Raw genomic sequence first — 26,145 nt, 5'->3', positions numbered from 1 at the left:
ACTTCTCAAACAAATTAAATAACATTTCGTCTCTATTTCTGGTTATACACTCGATGGTGACGGTTTGTATTGTAACGGTAATAAATAAATAAATAAATAAATCTAATTACCGTAGCGTGGATACGGTAATTAGAAAGTTCAAAACATTTTTAACAAAAGCCGACTATTTATGACACAACTGAATTATTATAAGTGTATTTTGGGACATTTGGTTTATTTCCACTGATAGAAGTGCCATTCCAAATTTTTCGAAATAAAATTAAGTTTCTTAATATTTGGTTAGTAGTAATGATTAAAAGTTACTCCAATTATTTCTTATGATTAATCACAGCTGTTACAAAAACAATGTTATAATTTTAATTATATCTGTCGACGAAAATCCTTTTTAAAATGAAAATTATTTATATGTTAATAGTTGTTCTTTAAATTTTTTGTTTTTATGTTTTCTTAAAAATGTTTCAACTTTTCCTATTTACCGTATCCATGGCCGTATTCTAATGTCATTTAGACATATTGATAGTTAAGCTCAAAGTTGTTCATATGTTCAATGTTATTGGATATATATTAAGCGAGAAAAAACAATGGCTACGGTAATTAGGCTGAGAACATCGAACGTGAGAATGGCCGATGAATGCCGTCACTGCCATCCCACTGACACTTTCATCATTCTACCATACGACGGCCATTGCTGGGCATAGACCTTTATAGAGACTCAACTGCCTGTGCTTGTTACTCAAGGACCTGTTTCAAGAAAATTATGAGACTTAGGAGCCTGTTCGTGTCCTGTCAGATTGAAGGAGTTTTTGACAGTGTTCGATCTTTGTATTAATAATTACAGAAAACTTTCTTTTTAATCTCTATGATTACTGTTTTGTGGCTTTTCTTTCAGTCCGCCAATCATAAATCATTTTCCGTTACTCGCGATCCCTGATTGGTCATTCTTATTTTAACGGCTCCGAACTCGAGCATTAATAAAAAAAAATAACTTAAATAATTTTACGTATAAATATGAAAATAATAATTTCGCTAAGAATTACATTGCGTTTGATTTTTTTATTAAAAATATATCTTTTTGTGAATTTTTCGTTTAAAACCTTTTGTGCGATACTGGAGTCATTGTCAGGAGGTTCGTTGTCTCTGCCTACCCCATTGGGAGATAGGTGTATGTGTATTTTTTAATGTAAGTAGAACGAACGCTTGGCCGCAACATCACCTGGTGTTAAACTGGATTTCAAACTGGATTTTTAGCTGCTTCTTCACTGGAAGTCTGGAAATAAAGAAAATAAACGAATTAAATATAACAGTAATAATAACGCACACACTCAACATAGCCTGGGGAAACCCTGTGTCGCAGGGTGCCATGGACACATACATAGACAACCAACCACAAATTATACCTAAACTCACGAGAGAAATAAATGTAGGCCATACAAATGTTTCTCCCGGCCCTGGACTCGAACCAGAGACCTCTGCGTGGCCGTACGGCATGGTAACCATTCCGCCACGGAGACAGTTATGGTCCAAAACAGTAAGATTGGAAAGACTTTTGAGACTTAAATCTCTTACAGTGTTAAAAATCAACTAAACCTAAAGTATTTTTTTTTATTTACGATACGATATTACGATACGAACTACTAGGAACATATTCCCGACACTGACGGATATGAACTAGTTCGTTTTGCACGGTTTTAAGAGCGTGTTCATATTAGCCGTTGTTAGCCGAGAGACTCACTTTTCATACAATTCTAGACGCGCTGCAGCAGCGCCACTGTCGCGCGGTTGCAGCGCTTCAAGAAGTATCTATGTAAGTAACTAGCTTTTCCGAATAAAACTAAGAAATGCTAAAGTCACGTGTCATGCTACTACTTTTTGCAGAATTACTACTTTTTGAAACTGTTTCTGGAAAGCGTTTCTTTTTGAAAATAACCGTCTCGTTTCGTTTATCGATAAAAACGTTATAACCCAGCTCTACTGGTCCGCGGTAGAGACTGTCTTACTGTCTTCTGTCTTGCGTCGCAGTCGCCTGTCTCGACCTTGTTCGCGAACTGAACACATGCAAAAATCTAAAGTGCTTGTGTAATACAGTAGTCTTTCTTTCTTTAAAGTCAAGTAACGGTCTTGGTCTCTGTCTCCCGTCTGGTCTCCTGTCTCTGTCTCGACCCGAACCGCCACCTTAAGACTTATTGTGCACGTGTACAATAATTGTAAGTACAGTACGTGTACAAAAGTGTGTGCCTAGATGCCTTGTTACGAATAGGCATGTCGCTTACGAACAGGTCAAAGTTAAATCATTTATTCCATAAGTAAAATAAATTTACTCTTTTTAAATAAATTTCAGTGCTATGGAATACACTTTAAACTAAATTTGTGTGGAATCTAGAGCCAAGTCGTCTTTCCATATTCAAATTATTCAAATTCAAATTCAAATTCAAATTCAAAATAATCTTTATTTCATAGGTAAGCATTATTACACTTGAAATCGTCACAATATTAAACACTACCGCTCATTCGTAAGGCAGATTCCCCTGAGAAGAATGAGCAAGAAACTCTAGGGGTTGCTCTTTGTAAATAACATTTACAATATTTATTTTTTTATTTGAAACATCAGAGATCGAGACTACCTCCATGAGCTAAACGGGTTACTACCACGGATTTTTGTCATCCAAGTACGCAGAAGTTGTGTAATAACCTTTAGTATAAAGTTTTTGTTTCACTATAGTTTTAAACCTCGTGAAAGGCAAATTTTGTATTTCAACCGGAATCTTGTTATAGAAGCTTATACATTGCCCCTTAAATGATTTTTTGACTTTGTGAAGACGACTATCAAGAAAAGCTAGTTTATTTCTATTCCTCGTATTAATGTTATGTCTGTCACTATTTTTCATAAATAAATTACTATTCCTTTTAACATAAATTACATTCTCATAAATGTACTGTGAGGCTAGTGTAAGAATGTTAATTTCCTTAAACTTATCTCTCAAAGATACTTTGGGGTCCAGATTGTAAATTGTCCTAACTGCACGTTTCTGCAGTGTACGGGTTGTGTTGATATCGGCGGCATTACCCAATTTTTTTTTTTTTTTTTTTTTTTTTTTTTTTTTTTTTTTTTTTAAACCAATCTAGCGGTTTCGACGTCTGAAAGTTTCCTTATTTTTTTAATCGCGTACACTGCAGAGCCGAGCCGTTTTGATAACTTACTTATATGGGGACCCCATTGCAATTTAGCATCTAACGTTATACCTAGAAATACAACTGTATCCACAAGATTCAATTTTTCGTTTCTAACTACAATGTTTGTAACCGTCTCTCTAACATTGGGTAATGTAAATTTCACACAATTTGTTTTTTTCTCATTAAGAAGTAGGTTATTAACAGCAAACCAATCAACTACTTTAGACATAGCATTGTTCACATCGTCGTAGGAACATTGGTTCCTTACATCTTTATCTAACACGTAGTCTTCAATTTTGTAATATGACTTTTCAAACAAAATATTTTTAATGTAGTTTTTAAACTTAGGAAATGATAAACTTAATATTTGCTCCGGAATCTTATTGTAAAAACGTATACAGATCCCCATAAAAGAGTCGTTTATCTTGGTTAAACGAAATCGTAGTACCATGAGTTTGGACTTAGCTCTAAAGTTAATATTATGGTTATCTTCTTTCGTATTGACATTGTGTATATTTTTACGGGCATATAAAATATTTGAGTAAATGTACTGTGATGCCACAGTCATGATACCAGTCTCCTCAAACTTTTCTCTGAGAGAAACCCGAGAGCCTTACACAGAACGAATCGCTCGTTTTTGCAATACAAATATGGTTTGAAAATCTGCCGCTTTACCCCACATGAGAATCCCGTAGGACATTATACTATGTAAGTAACTAAAGTAAACTAGTCTAGCAGTACTAACATCTGCGTCTGCGTATGCAGCGGAGCTTAATCTGCTGGCCAGGGAAGATATATGTGGAAAGCATTGAAGTTTACTATCTAAGGTCACTCCCAAGGAGACAGCTTTATTAATAAGGTGCGCTACTCGTTCCGTTCGTCCCGTGATTGATACTGACACGATACAATGGTTACACGTAATACAATGTATGTGTAACAAGTATTCATTAATAACCGCCGACTTGTTTGATCCCATAAAGATAAGTTATCAATTTGCATAATTCCTAAAGCACGTGATGAATAAAATCTATGTAATGTAATGTAATAACCCTAAATACGAATATGTAAACATATGGCAGTAGAGCTCCTTGTGAAAGGGTACGTCCTGGTAAGTACTGCCACCTTACCTATTTCTGCCGCCAAGCAGTAATGTCAGCATTACTGTGTTCCGGTTTTGACGGGTGCTGGTGAAATTACAGGCACATGGGACTTGTCAACTTATGTCTCAGGGTGGCGGGCGGTGTGGCAGTGCCCCTCAGATCTTTGTGATTTAAAGCTCTGAGAGGCACTAACTAACTTGATCGTTCTGTCACTTGATAGGTATTATAAAAAAAAACCAGAACACAGCAATGGACTTGTCAACTATGTATCAGGGTGCCCAGCACAGTGGCAGTGCTCTTCAGATCTTTGCGGTTTAAAGCTCTTAGTGGCACTGCAACTGTTATGAACAGGTATGTCGCTTACCGCCAGGCCTTCGACTTATTCGTCCCGTCACTTGATATTATAAAAAAAGTTGACAAGTCACATAATTTAAATTTGTATTGAATTGATATTCAATTATTTTTGTCTCAGGGTGACGGGCGCAGTGGCAGTGCCCCTAAGATCTTTGCGATTTACAGCTCTGAGTGACACTGCAACTGTTATGGACAGGCGTGTCGCTAACCACCAGGCGCACGACTTGTTAGTCCCGTCGCTTGGTGTTATTAAAAAAAAAAGAAAAACCCAATCCACATATTGGACTATGGCCTCAATAAGCCCTATCAATACGGGTCCCATGTCCAGCTGTGTGACGTGTTATGTTGATTTGATACAGTTTTATGTAGCACACTATATGCTTATCATGTTCCACAGTTCCGGCGATAACATAATCAAAAAAAATTACGATACAAATACATTTGTACGTGCGATGGTAATTAATTACACTTGTTATGTACACTCTAAGCGAGTTTAATTATTTAACTACGGTTTAAATATAACTAGGCTTATTAACAGTAGTTTAGTCTAGTTATTCATAATTTAGTTTTAGATTTATTTATTATTTTGTAAGTTTTACATTATTGTATACAATATATTGTATTACAAGAATCGTTACAAAGAGTAATAAATAAATGTTACATTTCAAAACATTACAAATATCCAGTACAAGTTTTGTACTACGTAATTTTAACATAGTTAATGTAGTTATGTGAAATAATGTAGGAGCATATTAAATAATATAATAATAATTATGTCAATATAATGATTGTATGCATAAAGTTTATGTAATTTATTCATTTCTGTAAAATAATATCTATACCTAATAATCTATAAATTACAACATATATTACAAGACCATGTCCCTATATTCTTCAGTGGAATAATTTCCGCATTATCCAACAAAAAGTCTTTCAGTCGACGATCAAATGTTACATCATTAGGCTCATTTTTTTAACCGACTTTAAAAAAGGAGGAGGTTCTCAATTCGACTGTATGTACTTTTTATTTTGTATGTATGTTACGCGATAACTCCGGTATTTGTGAACCGATTTTCATGATTCTTTTTGTTGGAAAGGGGGTACTTCCATAGTGGTCCCATTTCATTTTGAAGAAAATCATCCACCTGAAAGGGTGGCTGTTCACGCATGTAGATTCATTTTTATAAATAGCGTCTAACTTTAATTTAGGAGCAATTACTTTTAACAATTATTTAGTTGATTTTGCTATTTCTCCAATTCAAGGCGGTTTCTCTCGATATACTTTGAGTAATGTCGTAGTGAGAACATATTTTTATTATCTCCAGTGTCAAGTCCTGTATAGTGGCGAACTAGGGGATATTTCAATAAAACTTAGAAAATAGACATAATTCCACGTACTTTTGAGGTCGGTTTTTTTTTAAGTCAACGGGTAGGTGCTCATAATAAGTCGGGCCGATTACGCGGATTGTTTTCAGTGAGTGCTAACCGTCGCGGTACGACCCTCAGTCGTCCTGTGGAGCGAGTGTTATAACGGCTTTCAGGCCTTTCAAAGTTGTGTAAATTCCATATAAATACAACGAATATATGGTCATTATCCTGTGTCTCACAAATAAGTCCCTACAAGAGATGCTTCGTGTTTTTGAATAATGAATACACTAACAGAATCAGTGGAGTCAACCCATAGAATTCATTTATTCTTTGTTTCATGTGAATTAACTGAGGTGTTACATAATAATATTCCAACACATGAACCCTGTAAGGGCACTACAATGTTAATTATTAATCTCTTATACAAGCTGTGTCAATAATTATTACAATAACTAGTTATATCTAAACCAATATAAAATTTAGATCACAATAATTAACATAAATATAGCAATATTTTTTTTTTATAAACCCATCTTTTGTGTATAAGTATTAGCTGTTTTAAAAATTGTATAAAAAATATCTGTAGTTGTAAATGATACGTGTATAAGCACGTGCTATAAATAATGATATTTTCGCACGGACGGGTTTCACGCCATTATCCGTAAGTGCGTTGTGTCGTTATAGCCCATATAGAATAGAATAGATTAGAATAGAATAATTTATTTCATATTATAAATTTCATAATATTACAATTCGAAATATAATGTTATAATATAATTTTATTCTTAATATAAAATAAAATAATTAAAAGAAAAATACGAACTACAACAATACAAATAAAAATTTAAATATTTTCAAAATACGTCACATAATTTCAAACGTCCATAATTATAATCTCAGTACAGAGTACTAAGAAAACCGACCTCAAAAGTACGTGGAATGAAGTCTATTTGCTAAGTTTTATTGAAATATCGCCTAGTTCGCCACTATACAGGACTTGACCCTGGAGATAATAAAAATCGGTTCTCACCACTCAAAGTATATTGAGAGAAAAACGCCTTGAATTGGGGAAATAGCAAAATTAACCATTAAAAAAATTGCTCCTTAAGAAAATTTAGGCGCTATTTATAAAAATGAATCTTCCTGCGTGAACAGCCATCCTTAGAGGTGGATGATTTCCTTCAAAAAAAAAAAAAAGAGTCATGAAAATCGGTTCACAAATACCGGAGTTATCGCGTAACATACATACAAAAAAAACATACAGTCGAATTGAGAAACTTCTCCTTTTTTGAAGTCGGTTAAAAATAGATATAGGGAAAAAAGGGGAGATAATACATATTATGTAATGACGCTATGTAAGATCGGGTACCGATGTCGCCATTTTTTAGCATATTTACGCTCTATTATCTACTTAACTTAACGATTTTAAATTTTAACAAAATTCGACTTAGTTGAATAAGAGTTATATTGCAATAATTGAGTATTTGTTTCACCCTGGTTCAGCCATTCACCATCAGGTGGCGTTTTAGTAAAAAAATGCTACTAGTATACCGGGTGGAACAGAACGACCGACAAAGCCGAAAACCGTGAAGAGTCTTAAATATGTACTTAATTGTACTGAAAGTCTTTTTGCTCTAAGTGTAATAGTTTCCAAGTTATTCAATGATAAAGATTTGCTTGAAAAGTCTGTATTGTCAACCCTACATCATAAAACACAGCTGTTTGGAGGCAACTACAGGGAGGTACTCAGGGCAAAAAACTTTGTAATTTAATAGGTCGCTGACCTCAGTCGTTGATCAGCACCCCATCAGTCGCTTTCTTTGATCAATCACTTTGTTTGATCGGTCATCATGTGAATCATGATTAATTATGCGGGTTTTTTATTGTATTATTTTGAGAGTAATTAACACCCTTAAATTCCGTGTTTGACGACCCAATATTTACATTTACCGAAAAAATGCACCTCTCATAGAATCTTCGTGAGACATGTTGTTTCTAAACTATGCGATGTTATAAACTACCTACAACAACTTAAGAAAAGTAAAGTTTTCTAAATGATTCTGACAGGAGTTCAACCATGTTTTCTGCGTCGTAAGATAAGACTAACTTAAATAAACATAACTAAATTAAGTAAACACGTTCTACAACATGCGTCAAATACTCAAATTACAATAGTCTCGTAACCCTTAATCCGACCCTAACGTAAAATAGTAAATTGAGGCAGCCAATCACGTCGCTTATAACCCTTAGAGATGCACATTTGATACCTGTTATCTGTTTTTGGCAGCATAATTGGGAAATCGTTTTTTTTATACTAGTCTATTTTTCAATGCATTTGGAAATAGTTTTAATTTACAATACAAGAATTTACTAACTTTAAAACGAAGAGTTCATTTTAATGAGATCAACATTTAAAACGAAAATTTCTGTTAACTTGAGATGAGTAGTTGAAATTTTAATAAATGTAATGTAAAAATAAATAAATCGGTTCTTGGAGGTCTGCAGACCACCTCCACGGTTCGTTTTCTTATTTTTGAGAATCGATTATCACATTGCTAAATTTGATTATTTATTACAATTTATTAAACGACCTGCAGTTACCTTACTTTTACTTTTGAATTGCTCATGGCACTTATACCAGACAAGATGATTATTGCGAAACCTATTTCTTTATCATAATTGTCTTTTTAAAATTAACATTTAGATATTAGTAATCAATGATATCCGATGCGTACACCGCCGCCGCGCCCATCTCTATGCAGAGTTGCCAAGTAAGCAACTTTGTCCCTTTATGTGACGATTTGACATCAAAAGCGTCTTTTATTTCTAGCGACAAAAAAAAATTTGGTATTTATTGGTGCGTATTTAATTAGGTGTAATCGTTTAAAATTTAATATTATTTTTATCTTAGTATTCAGGAGTCTTTTGCCTGTACTGTGACCATTCTGTTTAGTGATATTTGCTTTAGTCTAATTGGTAACACTTTTTCATTCATAAATTAGTTCAAAATGCCTGGTTGTTTGGTAACTCGTGGTCTCATGTTTTTCTCGTGTTTACAACACAAAACAACGTTTACTTATTAATTTTTGGGTTGTGACAGCAACTTATTGGAATAGTGCTGTTTATAAGTAGTGTTTGTGTTAAGCAAGTAAAGTGTATTAGTGTGTTTGTGTGGAAAACCACATCGGCGTGTGACCGGCACACCCAGGAATGTGTCTGAAATGTCTGAATGTCTGCAAGAGCAAAGGGGACGTGGACAAATCGAACATCCTTTTAATTTAAAGTAAGTTCAATGTTTTTTAATTACCTATTCAAGTGAGTACACTTATTTCTTCTGCGAGTGCCAATGACACGAACGCCGCCTGTGGGGCAGTAGATGTACTAACACGATTGATTCGCGTAGGGTTGTTGCAACGCGAAAAGTTTAAATCTGGACGAACATTTTCCAACTGCTCTGATTTTACATTTAAAGTAAATAAAACTCATGTATGTAGGGTTCTTAACGTGATATTTTCGGCTTTGTCGGTCGTTCCGTTCCACCGTGTACCTATAATAGCTAACTATTACACGATAGATGGCGCTGAAACTCATTTTTCGTTACACTAAGAACTCCCGGAGCAGTTTTCACCCGCGGCATTTGTAGAATGTAATAGTTAAGTATGAGAAATGTAATAGTGTCACCTGGATATGGTCAAAATGACCATATCGAAGCGACACGAACCACGCCGTGTTACCAATTCTCCCCTTTTGTCCTATATCTATGCGGCACCCCAACAGCCTGCTGGCCATTGTTGCGGACAAAGTCGACGGCCCATTTGTACAGGCATGGGAGGCTCTTCATGCGAAGGGATTAATGCTACAGAAAATTTGTATTTACTAACTTTGTCATAAGGTTACAATTGTTACTAACACGATATGGAGATAATCCAAAATAAACTATTATTATTATTATTCTGGTTTAAAAAATTAACATAATATTATAATCCATAATTGATTGATCGCATACCTAGACATTAGACACGTGGGCCTATCTAAAAAAAATCGATAACTGCGCATGTGAATAGAATACCACACAAAGGACAGTACATAGCAGTGGCGAGGCGTCAATATAACTCAATTTTCACCGGCTTGCATAAAAATTTCCACGTATTATCAAATACTGCATTTTGTACAAAATTAGAATAAGTTAACCAGCGAAATGAAGTATACTAGTACCTGGTGTGCTAATAACTTGTTTTCAGTGTCGGCAAGGGGGAAGTGCTTTTTGTTTTGGTCCAGCTTCACTAATTACAATCTTCACGCCTCGCTACTGATATGTAGTCCGGGTTTTGTAGTGCTGGTGAAATTGCAGGCACATGGGACTTGTCAACTTATTTCTTAATGACACCGTAAATAGCATTATCCTTCTTTTTGTTTAGATTGCAGATTAAGCTCCGCTGCATACGCAGTACGCAGAATACGTGAGCTTACCGATGTTAGTACTGCTAGACTAGTTTACTTTAGTTACTTCCATAGTAGAATGTCCTACGGGATTCTCATGTGGGGTAAAGCGGCAGATATTCAAACCATATTTGTATTGCAAAAACGAGCGATTCGTTCTGTGTACCGTCTAGGCTCTCGGGTTTCTCTCAGAGAAAAGTTTAACGACTCTGGTATCATGACTGTGGCATCACAGTACATTTACTCAAATATTTTATATGCCCGTAAAAATATACATAATTTCAATAAGAAAGAAGATATCCATTATATTAACCTTAGAGCTAAGTCCAAACTCATGGTACCACGATTTCGTTTAACCAAGGTAAACAACTCTTTTATGGGAACTGTATACGTTTTTACAATAAGATTCCGGAGCATATATTAAGTTTATCATTTTCTAAGTTTAAAAACTACACTAAAAATATTTTGATCGAAAAATCATATTACAAAATTGAAGACTACGTGTTAGATAAAGATGTATGGAAAGACGACACGGCTCCAGAATCCACACAAATTTAATTCAAAATGTATTCCGTAGCATTTAAGTTTATTTGAAAAGAGCAATCCCTAGAGTTTCTTGCTCGTTCTTCTCAGGGAGGTCAGCGTAGTGAACGAGCAGTAGCTTAAATGTGACGTTTTCAAGTGTAAATTTACTTTTACCTATGGAATAAATAATCTTTGACTTTGACTTTGATGTCGCCAGTATCGAGTTTTGCGCTTAATAACGTAGTAGTAGCCGTATATTATGGTAAAATAACTAAGGACTATTTAAATCCAACATTATTTAACTGTCTTCCGTCACACTAAAATAACATTAAAGGTAGTAAAAAGTGTCGTTAAAAATTAAATAAAAAAATATTTGTTAGATACAATGTAGGTAAATATTAAAAAACTGTAATGTTGGTAACTGAATGTACGGACTGTTTATGTGTTTATGTAACTGTAATATTAAGCGTCGCAACTTACGCGATTTAAATCCGGAAAAATAGTTTCATTTCTTATGAATTAACGTATTAGTTCATAGTGTCGTAACACTTGATGACCCGACAAACGTCAAAACGGCCACCATAGCGTGCCGGTACTTTAGGCAGTGATTGTCAACGATATCAATGTATATCATTGACTTACAATTATATGGACGTCGGGTCCGCGCTAAAAAGTGTCCGAACTTATAGGGCGTTAAAATCGTATACAGAGCGTCATTCACGCTCTAGTCTTCGTTTGTTCGACTGACAGCGAAGCAAGCAAAACTAGACAGTACTGCGATGACATTACAATTTAAATTCAACGTTTTAGCTTTTTCATATTCCTTTCCATGTCACTACGTTTAAATAGGTTGACTTGGGACATTTTTTTCGTGGTTTTTGTATTAGACCCGTCGTCCATTTATTTGTAAGTCAATGATGTATATGTACAATGTGATGAAGACACAACACTTCAATATCATAGATTAATAAGCAACAGAGTGTTTTGACTACACAATTTCAGTGTAGGGATAATATATATAAGCGTCTTTTTAGACGTGTAGCTGCATCATCAATATACATCCGCAGCGCTCGGCGCAACAAACACTAAGTTAGGAATGGGCGTTACAAATCGTACACAGTTATTGAAACTATATATTGTGGCAATATCAAATATCCGATATCGTATATATAGATTTTAAGACTCGTGGTTATTCACTAAATGATTATCACTAATATCAAGAAGAGTTACACTCAGTGCTCTCGGAATGCTCTGTGCGTGCAAAACAACAACGCCTTCAGGACGCTGTTGGGGCTGTCACGTTTCTGCAGTGCCTCAGCCATGTTCACTGACGCGCGCGTAGATAGTTTTACGGCTGTTGTACGTAAAAAGTCGGCGTCGCTACTAAAGAGAATACGTGACAGCCCCAATAGCCTCCTGAAGACAGTTGCTGACAGGAATGAGTGCCCAATTATGCGGCACTTAATACATAATACACAATCCCTGGTAAAATATAAGTACTAATATAGTTTTAAGTCTGTACCTACTAACATTTGATTGGATCTCAGTTGTCTCAATAAATAAAATTTTATTATTATTATTATTAATATCAGGTCATAAAAAAAAGAAGTTATACCGTGGTAAGAAACCTGATATCAGTGATAATCATCCGATATCGTGTATCTCAGAAACAATATTTTTTTAGCAATGGCGGATCAAGCCGAGCGATTGACGAGTGCATGCACATACGAAATCATATATTTTCCAAACTATGTGCCGATATTGCTTCGTATCAGATATTCACCGAGTGGATATCAACGCGAAACCATTTTTTGTGCGTCTTCGAAACTGTATACTAACAATGGCCCGCATTGCTCTTGTAAAACTATATCCAATAATATATAGTTTCGAAATCTGATTCCGAATATCAGTAATGGCAATGTATCAACGCAGCGCGCACGCGGGCTGTATCCGTGAATATACAGTTTCAGAAAATATATAGTTTCGAAATCCGATTTCGAATATTTATATGTAGTCTTGATACGATATTCAGAAAAAGCTATATTTCCCATTCCTACACTAAGCGAATTTTCGCTTACGCTTTCTATTTACGCGCCGCCGCAGCAGTTGCGTCGTGTCTCCGCGAGGGCGGCGGCACGGAGGCGTTGTGTTGTTGACACCTTACTAGCTTGAAGATTAAGAAATGTATTTTACAATAAACAATATGCTTCTTGATCCTGACCCGAGTTCAACAACTAAGAAGCCTCCAAAGTGGTGACACCGACGTGATTAAACCGCCTCTGCCGTGATTAAACCGCCTAAGACGTGATAAAACCGCCAGAGGCGTGATTAAACCGCCTCCGACATGATTAAACCGCCGTGAATAAACATGAGCGAAAATTCACTTAGTGTTTGCCAGCGCGCCGAGCGTATATTGATGACGCAACCACAGACGCTTAAATCTCAAATCTTCAATGTCCAATCCAAAAATCCAAGTTCAGGGTTTGTGTGTAGTAAATACTTTTATTTACCTCACACAAACCCTGAGCTGGTGCGACCCAATAAGCGTGTAAGGAGCGAAGGTAATCACAAATTGATAGACAAGGTCCATCTTCCAAATTGACCTTTACAACTACGTGATAATTCAATTAAAGGTCGAAGCATTTGTTTGTTTTAAACATTTATTCACGACCTCAAAGGCTTGACTTAACATAATTTTTTGTTAAAAGAATAAGTGCGCATTTGATTTCCATCTGATGGAAAGTGACTATTCACTCCCGCCTTGAAAAGGTATACCGTTCAGGGAACAAATCTGCAAGCCGGGAATTCCCCTCCATAACCGTTCGCCATATAAATGTGGCAGCATTTGTGCGCATCCTTGGAATATCCACAACATAGGGGTGGAACCCTAGACTACGTCTGGTCCCCCGGTGATGGACACGTGAAGGCGGAGTTAAATTGTGCAATTCCATCACACACCCTCCGTGACACATCCTGTACATTTTTTTATAATATCAAGTGACAGAACGAAAACCCATAACAATTGCATAACAACTCAGAGCTTCAAAACAAAGATATGAGTGGTGGTGGACAAGTTAATAAGTTCCATGCGCCTGTAAATTCACCAGCCCCGTTATCTTTCAAAACCGGAACGCAATAATGCTGACGGTACTGCTTGGCGGCAGAAATAGGTACACAAGAAGCTCTACTGCTACAAAATACCGAAAAGCAGGCAATTTTACAGCGGTGTTAGCTTCATCTTTACTAATTCCGAACATGCGGTAATAAATCATCTTTCTTTCTACATTCTCCACTTAAATGTGTTTTTATTTCTTAGGTAAGGAAATTACATTTGTTGGCCGTGGTAATACCAGCTGTACTACTAGTAGTAACACGGGCAATATTAATCTCCCGTGTTACTACCGACAGGTCTTGTAGTAACATCGGAAATAAATTACACTAGACGTAGATTCCCCTGGAATGAGTAAGATGCTCTTTGTATAGTCTGTCTTTTATGAAGATGGAGTAAAATGACAGTTTATTGCGTAAAAGTGTTGCCCGGTTGCAAGCAGCTAGTGATTGCAGTCGATTAATATTCTATCGACTATCGACTGACTGTTGGTCACGCTATATATAACCAGAAATAGAGACGAAATGTCATTTAATTGGTTTGAAAACTATTCTGCCAAATCATTACTGTGACAACTGTGCTCCGGTTGGCCAGCCCGAATTATAAACAATTGACGGGTGTCGTCAATTGTTTTAATTCAAAACGACCAGTTTAACTTGAGCTTTGCAATAATGGACGAAAATTGCAAAGTTACATATTTAATATTTAATTACCGAAGAAATTTGATTTCGTTTGTTTTGTAATTAGATGTTTTGCTGTTTTTACCACACCGCCGAATGGAACAGCCCCCATTGTTACAGATATTATCTTTATTACAATAAATACAGAATATATTTGGAATACACGGAGACGTACACACAGGTCAGTTCTTGGCGCTGTACTATTTCAGTTTTCTAATTTGCGATTTCAGCGCAAACGAGAGTTGATATGTAAAAATGATATAAGGCCCATTTACCTGATGAGTTGCCAGGGATGGATAGCACTTATTTCATCTCTATTTCTGGTTATATACTCGATGACACCGTACAAACCATCCGTGCGTTCATTACAGGCGATTGTCTTCCGTGAATACCGCACTAAATTACTCGATTCAGAGCGGTTTCTATGCACGCGTGTGGTCCGCAGGCGGACAGTCCGCACGGACCGTACGCACAGCTGTGAAGCCAGCTTTAACTTTATGTCACAGGGCGTCGAGTGTAGTGACAGAGTCCCTCAGGTTTTTGCGATTTTTAAATCGCAAAGAGCTTCACCTCTGAGTGACACTGCAAGTGTTATAGACTGCCCCATATCATTCTACATTAGTTTTGGTTATAGTGACCCTTCCTATCGACCCTTAGGATATAAGAGACGGTCACTATAACCGCATATATGAGCGCGCACAGGAACCTCATAAGTTCAGGTTCTGAGCCCAGATCAGCCAGTGTACAGGGTTGTCACAGACCTCTATCACTTGACTTCATCAGAGAATAGGCTAGCGTCTCGGGTGCATGTACAGTACCCTCACTTACATACGTTGCACATTGCACAACTAGCGGTTACCACCGCTAAGTCGTCGACTCTAAGTCGACTACCAAATCTCCTCATTGGTGGCGGAACTGTAAGACAACTGTCGACGCCGAATGAACGGCACCCGTCCAGTGCCCAAATTCCTACGCGCCTGAAGGGATCGGAAAATGTCTAGCTCATCCCCTACTAACTCTCCGGGCTAGTGCCGGAAATACCAAGTAGCCGTGTCCTGCGACAATGTCAGGACATAGCTAACGACTTAAAGGGCAAATCACGTGTCCCGCGCTTTTCTTTAGGCCCTTTACTAGACGAGACAGATGCCACATGCTACCGGGGCAGATAAACATGTCCGTCTCTGTAGTTCACCACAAATCCCAGCGAGTCGATACCCAAGGCCGGGTCCATCAGAGACGCCAAGGCGTGTCACTGGCGGAGGGCTTAACCCGGACGCCCGCTGTACCCTGGTCTTGCCGTCGAGCCCGTAGTCTCTCCGGAAAACCCTATCTCTCGGGTCGGTAGATAGGGACAACTGTTATGGACAGACGAGTCGCTGACTAAAAGTGAGGCGCACGACTTGTAGGTATCATAAAAAAATAATTATTCATACGATACGCCAGTTATAACAGCTTAACATAAGTCAATGTACTGTATAAGTAGTTGTTTTTATCGCTACGGGACATGTACGAGGTAATTGTACTCAAGAATGTAAACTTGTTACTGCTCTCTTACGGTATTTACTACACTTAGACAGCACCAGGAGTAGGGCTTTTAGTACAACAGTATTTCCGCATACCGGTAAAAATAACTCGCAAGAATCCCGGAAAAAGCTTTCGTAACTATTGAAATACTTAAGTTGTTTAAGATTGGATACTTACACCATTTAAAAAATGTATATCGTATAGTATATGTGTTCTATTCAGTTCGGTTGATATAAAAAAAAAATTGGTATATGTAATTATAAACTCTTTATCTGTTATTTTTACTCAATGCACAAATTACAGAGAGTCCTTGTATTAAGTATTATGTACGGTTCGTACGACTCTACGCACAAGAGGATGACCAAGTGTGAACTACATGCAAGTTTGTCATTCTTGTTTGATGGTTTGCCACATTGCTTGAAGAAAAGGAACTATTTGATCGTTTACGGAATGCTTATGACATGTCATGACGTCATGACGTCACCATGAAAACCGGTGTATAAGCCACTCGAGCACGGAGACTGTCAAAGTACAGACAAGTAGATACAGGATTTTGTGCTTTCGTTCAATAAGTGCGTAATTATTAGATTAAATGACGATAAAAAAAATATTAAATACCGCACCTAAAGATAAATTGAGATAGGGAAATTGATTGATAGAAGTAAGAATGCGGACAACCGCGCTAAGGCCTCAAATCTGGTAATTTTAAATCATCTCAGTTGTGTGTGAATAGAGTGTCAATGGCAGCGTGATACGGCAGTCGTGTGCCATCTAGGCTATTTCGAAGGGCCGAAAGTTATCGGCGACTCTGCGATATTTAGGCTATGTTTGAAATAGGAAAAGGCCATTTTAGGCTACTCTAGGAACCGTTTGGGGTGCATATAACTCATTTTTCGATAATTCTTTCTTAGTGTTCGATCTTTGTATTAATAATTATAACAAACTGAAAGGGTTGCAACCCTAATAGGCCGTGACCAGGTTCACGGCAGTAAAACAGAAAACTTCAGGTCCACAAATTTATTTGAAGTCGGTTAAGGAGAAGAAAAGGTAAGAAAAGAAGGCTGGAACAACAAAAGGAATATAAAAAACATGTACATTATTACAAAACACTCCCTAACTTGATGAATATTAAGTATATTAAGTAGACACTTACCCCAAAAGGGCCGAGTTATACTGAATTACAGATACGTATTCAAAGGTACATGATAAAGGCTGTAGTGGTATAAACTAGTTAAGGAATGAAAATCAGACGCGATTGAATTTTAACCACCTCCGTACGCTGTCGCGATCGAGCAGGGAGTGACGGTGGTACGAAACAAAATCAGAATGCGAGACAAAAGAGCTATGGAACAATTAAAAATTTTAATTTAAATACGAGTGGCCAGGAACCGGAGAAAGGCGATAGAAAGTCACACCGTCACAAAACTAATTGAGTAATTTCCCAAAAAATAATTGAATATCATGGTAGTATAAAATCGTGACGCCGTGGTAGCCTAATGCTTTGACCTGGCGCCTCTCGAGGGCGTGGTTTCGAATCCGGGTTCGGACCCCTGAGTTTTTCGGAATTCATGTGCGACATTTAATTTCAAATACACCATGAGCGTTTCGGTGAAGGAAAACATTGTGATCAAACCTGTAGAAAGGTTCACAAACCTCGGAAGACTATGGCCTAAGTCCTCTCATGAGAGGAGACCCGTGCCCAGTAGTGGGACGACGTATAAATGGGTTAATGATGAAATATTTATACAAATATAAAACGTTTAATTTTAATCGTTAAGTGGATTCGTAAATATGCAAAAAGACAATTTTACTCAACCGGCATTAAGAAAGAAAGAAAGAAAGAAAATATATTTATTTGGTCCACATTACATTGACAATAACTACTTTACAACTACAAAAGTAAGGAACCAAAAAGGTCACCACTCAGCATGTGCCAGTTTGCTCGCGGAGAAACAGACCGGCGCTGATATTCTGTGGCCACCCCAACAGAAAGGACACCACTACAACGAACACTTTAACAACAGGAACATATACATACATCAACTTAACATAATATAAAATATATAGGTTTTTAAACATCACAATAAACAAACAATCATTAAACAATGACAACTCTTACCACATATAAAAAATATATACACTATAAAATAATATAACATAACATATGCTGGCCTAAATAAACTACACAAAAAACAGACAAAAATAAAAAAATGAAATAAAATGAAAATTAAAAACAATAATAAAACAAATTATTAATTATTATTTATAAATAACATCCTTTCATGCATATATTTTTTTAAAATCCTTGATGAATAGTGACATCATTATTTTACCAAGAAATACGTGAACATGGATCACGAAAATGCAATTAAAAAAAATCACGAACGCACCGTGATTAAAATTCCACGAAAAGGTTAAAGACACAATTGTTCCGGCGTTTGCGCATCGCGACACGTCATCGCTCTAAACCGATGTTTCTCAAAGTGGCTTATATCGATCCTCCAGGGGTCCACTTCTCGCAATAAGGAGTCCGTATTAACTAAACTAAGGGATAATATACTTATTTAAGTCGCATTTTTGCTCGACGCGCTTCGAGCCAGTCTGCAGTCATTATATTCTTGTAGTCTTTATCTTCTAGTAGCAGTAGAGGTCCTTGTGAAAGAGTTCGTCCAGGGAAGTACTGCCACCTTACCTATTTCTGTTGCCAAGCAGTAATGTCAGCATTATTGCATTCTGGTTTTGATGGGTAAGGGTGCTAGTGAAATTACAGGCACATGGGACTTGTCAACTTATGTCTCAGGGTGACGGGCGCAGTGGCAGTCCCCCTAAGATCTTTGCGATATAAAGCTTTGAGTACCACTGCAACTGTTATGGACAGGCGTGTAGCTTACCATCAGACGCACAACTTGTTCGTCCCGTTACTTGATGTTATAAAAAAAGAACATAATATCGTGTGATTTTCTATATGTGTATCTGTGTGTGTGCGTGCGTGCGTGTGTGTGTTTGATGAATAAAGTCCAATATCGAGATCTTAGGTTTTCGCGATTGTTACACATAGGAAATGAAAACATCCTAATTTCAAGAAAGATGGTTTCTCCGTACCACCAGTTTGGGATCCAGTATTTCCTCTAATGAAAAATCCCAAACAGACATAAGACTGCAGTACTAATTAGTATGTTTTAGTTTATTTTAATTTCTATTATTAATTAATAATAAATTGAACTTAATAAAAATTCTTTCAATAAAATAATTTGTAAAACTTAATGTAGCGTAAATTGGAATGTTTTCTTTGTTAAATTAAAAATAAGGTATTTAATAAATAACTATTGTAACTATAGTGAAAAACTAAGGTGGTTTGCATTAATATTAGACATAACTGGTTGAAGACTGTACCACCTCAGTCAACCGTGACCAAGGGACCTGTAAAGGGCCCGAAACGTGGGTTTGTTTGAAAAAACAAATATACGCGATTTAAATCCGGAAAAATAGTTTTATTTCCTATGAATAAAGTCCAATTTAATTTAAAATAAGGGGTCATCGATGGTCGGTATGCTACAAAAATTGGGGGTGCATGAGACGTTAACGAGCGTGGAACCCACTTATGATTCGACCACACTAAAAGGGTGCATTCATTATCCTGCATTGCAATCCGCCTTGCCGTCCGCCGCGTAATGCAGGATTATAAATGTAATCCAAGCGAGCAAACCATCCTGCAATCCGGTAAAGCGTCCTGCAATACTGCATACGTGGGTCATATGCAGGATAGTGTGTGACCAGTCTCCTGGCTACGCGGCGGATGCCTCGTAAGTAGTGAATGGGCCGTTTAAGGTTTAATGACATTAATTGTCGCATTAATGGAGACTAAGCATAGGTGTACCTACGACTTATTACGATAATTTTACTACGGCATTACTATGGCATTCGGCGTTAGACGATAGCTCGGGTGGCAGACTTCTTGGCACACCAAAGAGATTTCTCGCGTGATTTAGTGCGTGTAGTGGCCACACTGACATTAATTAGTGTGCAGCATGAGCGCAACAGGATTGCACGTGTCGCTCGGCGACGATTCAAGTGTGGAATGGTTAAATTAAAAAAAAATCATATAATAATAATTAACACTCATGAATAACATAACGCAGCAGCTTCAACCTCCATCTTGGAATGATATTGTCAATGCATAATTTATTCATATTAGACCATAAATCTTAGTAATAGCCACTCTATTTCAAGCGGTATTTTAGGCAGTATTTGTATGCCTCAATAACTGCGATAATGAGCGTTAGTTATTAACCTTGTTTGGCCCTAGTATTAGGCAGATCGTGATCACATATACATATAAATAATCTATGAAGCGATTAAGCATTTCGCAACAAAATAAGTATTTGGTTAGATAAATGTATAAAAAGTTAAAATAAACAACGTGTCAGCTATCACACATATTTCGAAGTTTTTTTTTATGATACAAATTTTTTATGCGCCTGATGGGGAATGACACATCTGTCCATAGCAATTGCAATGTCGCTCCCTGCCCTTGTAACGAAAAAAGGCACAACTATGCGTACTTAACACAGTAGTTGTGCTTTTTTCGTTCCGAGGGCAGGTCAGTGCTTTAAATCACAATGGTTCAAGGGGCTGCTGCTGTGCCCATCACTCTGAGATATAAGTTCACAATTCTTATAAGCCTGTAATTCTACATTGCTGCTTGGCGGTGGTAATAAGTGGCAGTATTTCCCTGGACGAACTTTTCCACAAAAAGCTCTACTGGCACATACATTTTACAAAGAAGTTTGATAAATTTTGTAAAAAAAAATAATATTCGAAAGGAAGGGGGTCTACCATTGACTTACAAATAAATGGACGACGGGTCTAATACAAAAAGCACGAAAAAAATGTCCCAAGTCAACCTATTTAAACGTAGTGACATGTAAAGGAATATGAAAAAGCTAAAACGTTGAATTTAAATTGTAATGTCATCGCAGTACTGTCTAATTTTGCTTGCTTCGCTGTCAGTCGAACAAACGAAGACTAAAGCGTGAATGACGCTCTGTATACGATTTTAACGCCCTATAAGTTCGGACACTTTTTAGCGCGGACCCGACGTCCATATAATTGTAAGTCAATGGGGTCTACGCAAAAAAAGAAAAAGTCCACCTGGTAAATGAAAAAAAAATCTTTGGGAACCTCTGCTCTGCGCGTAAGCCGGTTATACAGCAGGAATTAACTTCATGGAATAATAGACTTAATTAATTCATTTTTCATGTTTTATGATTCATTCAAAATAAAAAGTTAAAGGAAGTGAATTATTACAAAAAGTCAGATTTAATAATCATAATAATAATGTGCCATACAAGTAGATTACCTGCTGGTTCAAGAGTTTGTCCAGGGAACTACAGCCCATAGACTAATACAGCCATATGTGAGAATTACTGCGTTCTGGTTTTGAACGGTGCTGGTGAAATTACAGGCATACGGAACTTGTCAACTTTATTTCTTAGAGTGACGATCGTATCGACAGTGTCCCTCAGGTCATTGCGTGCGGTATATAGCTCTAAGTGGCACTGCAACCCTCATAGGTAGACTTGTCGCTGACCATCAGGCGCAGAACTTGATCGTCGTTATGAAGGCACAGATCTTCAATAAACCACCGTATCTAACAAGTTACATTGAACTAATTTGACGTTTTTCAACATGATAACACTGAAACTAATTATAGCGATTGGCGCCATTGAAGAACTGTTTCGCTTTTTTTAATTGGCACTAGATTACGTGATTATCGTCATAACAGTGTCTGTGGTTGTTAAAATAATAACAGGATTAATCCTGCCCAGTCTGACTAATAAACATGAATTGGTAGGATTTCTGTGACATAAAGCTTCTAGCAGAAATGAAGAAAGAATAGCTGCTCAATACAGCACATATCATCCGCTGGCTTTTGAACCTGTGTCCCCGCACCGAGCCAACTGTACTGTTACTGAAGAATACCGCTTCTCCTATTTAAAAACAAAAATGAAACAAAAACAATACTTACAGACAGTAAAATTAAGGCAATGTCTGACTACCCTGAGCCCGAATACTTCCAGTCCGTGACAGTCGTCTCCCGATTGTCTGAACGTGAAATCCAATATTCAGCAGCTTTTCATGATCGAGGATCTTCCTTCCATCAAATATGTACGCAGGCTTCATCATGACCTCATATATTTTTCTATAATCCAGGGTCCTAAATTCATCCCATTCCGTACAGAGTACAATAGCATGAGCTCCGGAGACTGCTGAGTACGCTGAACCATGAATTTCAACATTTTTACGTACTAATTCAGGTTCTGAAGTGATATAAGGATTTGTAAGTTCGTAGAATATCTGATCAGTTTCCACTTTTGGATCATATATATGTAATTTAGCACCTTCGTCTAATAAAGTTTTTGATACATGTATCGAAGGAGATTCTCTCGTATCTCCTGTGTTTTTTTTAAATGAAAAGCCTAATATAGCAATCTTTTTGTCTGATACTGTGTTGAATAAGGACTCAATAACTTTACGTGTGAATCTGGTTTTTTGATAATCGTTTAGGTTAATAACTTGCTGCCAATATGCAGCAACTTCGTGTAAATTCAGACACTCACATAGGTATATTAAGTTAAGAATATCCTTCTGGAAGCAACTGCCACCGAATCCAATAGAAGCTTCCAGAAATTTTGGTCCAATACGGGAATCCCGACCTATAGCCCGTGCAACCTCCGATACATCGGCTCCAGTGGCTTCACAAACAGCTGACAGGGAATTGATACTCGATATTCGTTGAGCAAGGAACGCGTTTGCTGCTAATTTAGATAATTCCGAGCTCCAAGTATTGGTTGTTAAGATATTTTTTGCCGGGATCCAATGTTCGTATACCCAACAGAGCTCTTGTATAGCTTTTTGTCCTTCCGGTGTTTCTTCACCACCAATTAGGACCCTTTCCGCTTCCACCAAATCGACTATAGCCGTCCCTTCGGCTAAAAACTCCGGGTTGGACAAGATCTGGTACTCGACTCCAGGTTTTGTGTTAGCTCTGAGGATTTTCATTATAATTTCAGCAGCTTTCACTGGTACGGTGCTCTTTTCAACAACAATTTTGTTGCTTGTTGCTATGTCAGCTATCATTCTAGCTGCGCCTTCAATGAATTTCAAGTCTGCTGCCCTACCTTTGCCATTGCCGAAAGTTTTCGTCGGTGTATTCACAGAAATAAATATAAGGTCAGCTTCTTGGATGCCTTTAGCAATGTCAGTGGAGAAATAAAGGTTTTTACCTCTACATTGTTTCACGACTTCGTCCAAACCCGGTTCGTAGATCGGTAACTTATCAGAATTCCACTGGCCTATCCTCTCAACGCTCTTATCACAAACTGTGACTGTGATATTGGGGCATTTTAAAGCTATAACACTACACGTAGGTCCCCCGACATATCCAGCGCCTAGGCAGCAAATTTTCTTAATAACCATTATTGATTATTCACTGAAACTGTACACCAATATCCACTTTAATGCGAAATTACCAAAAAATTTTGCTAATTACACAGTTTAAAAAATAATGTATCGCTTCTCCCGTTTATTCACTTTACACTGTCAAGTTTTTGTGTAATTCGGATTATGATTGATTAGTAAAAATATCAATTTGATGATTCTAATTAATCAAAATAATAGTTTTAAACGGAAAAACGTTAATTGACGTCAAACCCGATCGAGCCACATATTCCAACTGCACACAATTACACAAGGCAACCTGCCTAAACTCAACGTCAAAAAAAACAACAAACTCTATAAGCCAACTAAATTCGCATTCAACGGAAGTTTTTGGAACTAAAATGACGTTTCTATATTTTGAGTACCCTTCTCACACCGCACCTTCTCCCCTCATGTTCACGCAGCACAGACAACCTCATTTTCCAGGATTATAATAAAACACAAATTTACGTTTGCGTTTGTTAAAATTTGACAGTTCGATTAATTTCATACCCCCTTCACCCCGTAATACGTTCGCTCAACTAAAGCAACTGTAAAATATAAGTTAGTTAATAGAGATAGTCTCAAGAGGAGTCACTGACATTTTAGGGATGCGAACTAGGTCGCCTTTTGTCGATGTTTACTATTAATTTAATTTTTAGTGGCGTTCTTGTTGATCGATTTAAAAAAGCGTGTCTTCTGAGAGTAACTACAAGTTACTTTTTAAAGGTAACCTTTACATTGGGAACTAAAAGACAAAGATGCTATTATACAGACAGGGTTTTATAAAGCATGATATTGATAATATACTACGAGGTTGTTAATATTTTACATATAACCTGTATGCTCTTCTCTTTTTTGCAAAAGTACAAATTACGCCTGTTTATTTACCAGATTTAAACATCATGTCGAAAAGTTGGATTTAATAAAACCATAAAGGACATTCCATTAGGTGTTATTGCAGATTAACGAGATTCTAACTCGAATTAAAAATAATAAGGTGCGTATAGCTTTTTTTCACAGCACCTGATGGTAAGCGACACGCCTGTCTGTAACAGTTACTGTGTTGTCGCTTTAAATCGCAAAGATCTGAGGAGCACTGCCATTGCACCCGTCACCCTGGGACATAAGTAGGCAAGTCCCATGTGCCTGTAATATCACCAGCCCCTTTAGGTACACTTTAAAACTTTACTAGCAGTAGAGTTTGTCCAGTGAAGTACTGCCACCTTACCTATTCATGCCACCAAGCAGTAATGTCAGCATTACTGCGTTCCGGTTTTGAAGTGTAAGGGTGCTGGTGAAATTACAGGCACATCACATGGGACTTGTCGACTTATGTCTCAGGGCGACGGGCGGTGGTGGTAGTGACCCTCAGATGTTTGTGATTTAAAGCTCTGAGAGGTCCTGCAACTGTTATGTAGTTTACCATCAGGCGCACGACTTGATCATTCCGTCACTTGATAGGTATTACAAAAAATAAACCCAGAACACAGCAATGGCTGACATCACTGCTCGGCGGCACAAATAATTAACTTTACCCCTTTACCCTTCAAAACCAGAACTAGATAATGTCCTTTGTGTGGTTTTCTTAAACTGTTCACATACGCAATTATCTATTTTTTTAGATAGGCCTACATGTCCAATGTCTAGGTACATGATCAATCAATTAGTAAAGCTATGGATTAAAAATAAAGTTTTTTTAAACCAGGAACTCGATAATGCGTTCAAAATATCATGATTTGATTTAATTTTTATTGGTTATCAAAATGTTTCACCACAATGGTATTCATTTATTGTTTGTGTAATTACTCCACTAGTTATAATTACAACAGACAAAAAACAATACACAAGAAAAACAAACTTCTATCCGGTTGGATTCGAACCAACGTCTCCTAGCAAACCATGCCAGACGCTATGCCAACTAAGACACGACAGATGTCATGAATTTTTCCATGTGTTTGTTGCAGATCTCTTGTTTTAGTTTTAACGACTTTGCCGTACCGCCATCTGTGAGAAATCTATGAAATATAATTTAATATCATGATTTATGAACACCAATACGTGCAGGAAGATGTCGTACTTCAGCTATGTCATGAAGGACAATAAGTACCTATGGGTAGAAGGCTGCACTCCTGGTTGAAAATTTTGAGGGAATGGTTCGGCTGAAGTACCACCTCGTTCTTTATAGCTGCAGCCTCTAAAGTCAGGATTGCCATGATGTTGTCCAACTTCTGATAGAAGAGTATTCAAAAATAACACTTGGGCCTCTTTTTTAACCAACTTCAAAAAAGGAGGAGGTTCTCAATTTGACTGTATGTTTTTTTGTTTGTATGCTACGCGATAACTCCGGTATTTGTGAACCGATTTTCATGATTCTTTTTTTGTTGGAAAGGGG

The 26,145-nt window shown here is 37.1% G+C and overlaps 1 protein-coding gene across 1 annotated transcript; it reads right to left on the bottom strand.

Moving 5' to 3' along the window:
* Positions 1–59: 59 nt before the first annotated feature.
* LOC113238645 (UDP-glucose 6-dehydrogenase) lies at positions 60–23,890 on the bottom strand. Its single transcript, XM_026475480.1, has 2 exons — positions 22,300–23,890; positions 60–1,267 (listed from the first exon to the last, which is right to left on the bottom strand). The coding sequence occupies exon 1, from the start codon at positions 23,748–23,750 to the stop codon at positions 22,311–22,313; it is 1,440 nt and encodes a 479-aa protein (XP_026331265.1). The 5' UTR covers positions 23,751–23,890; the 3' UTR covers positions 60–1,267; positions 22,300–22,310.
* Between the last annotated feature and the right edge of the window lie 2,255 nt (positions 23,891–26,145).

Source organism: Hyposmocoma kahamanoa, unplaced genomic scaffold, assembly GCF_003589595.1.
Source record: "Hyposmocoma kahamanoa isolate Upper Pololo Valley unplaced genomic scaffold, ASM358959v1 97112, whole genome shotgun sequence".
Lineage (NCBI taxonomy): Eukaryota > Metazoa > Arthropoda > Insecta > Lepidoptera > Cosmopterigidae > Hyposmocoma > Hyposmocoma kahamanoa.
Note: the sequence above shows the minus strand (reverse complement) of the source record. Positions and strands in the feature narration are given on the sequence as shown.

Excerpts from the sequence above, each read along its gene's own strand:
- LOC113238645 (XM_026475480.1), bottom strand. The coding sequence starts at position 23,750 with ATGGTTATTAAGAAAATTTGCTGCCTAGGCGCTGGATATGTCGGGGGA.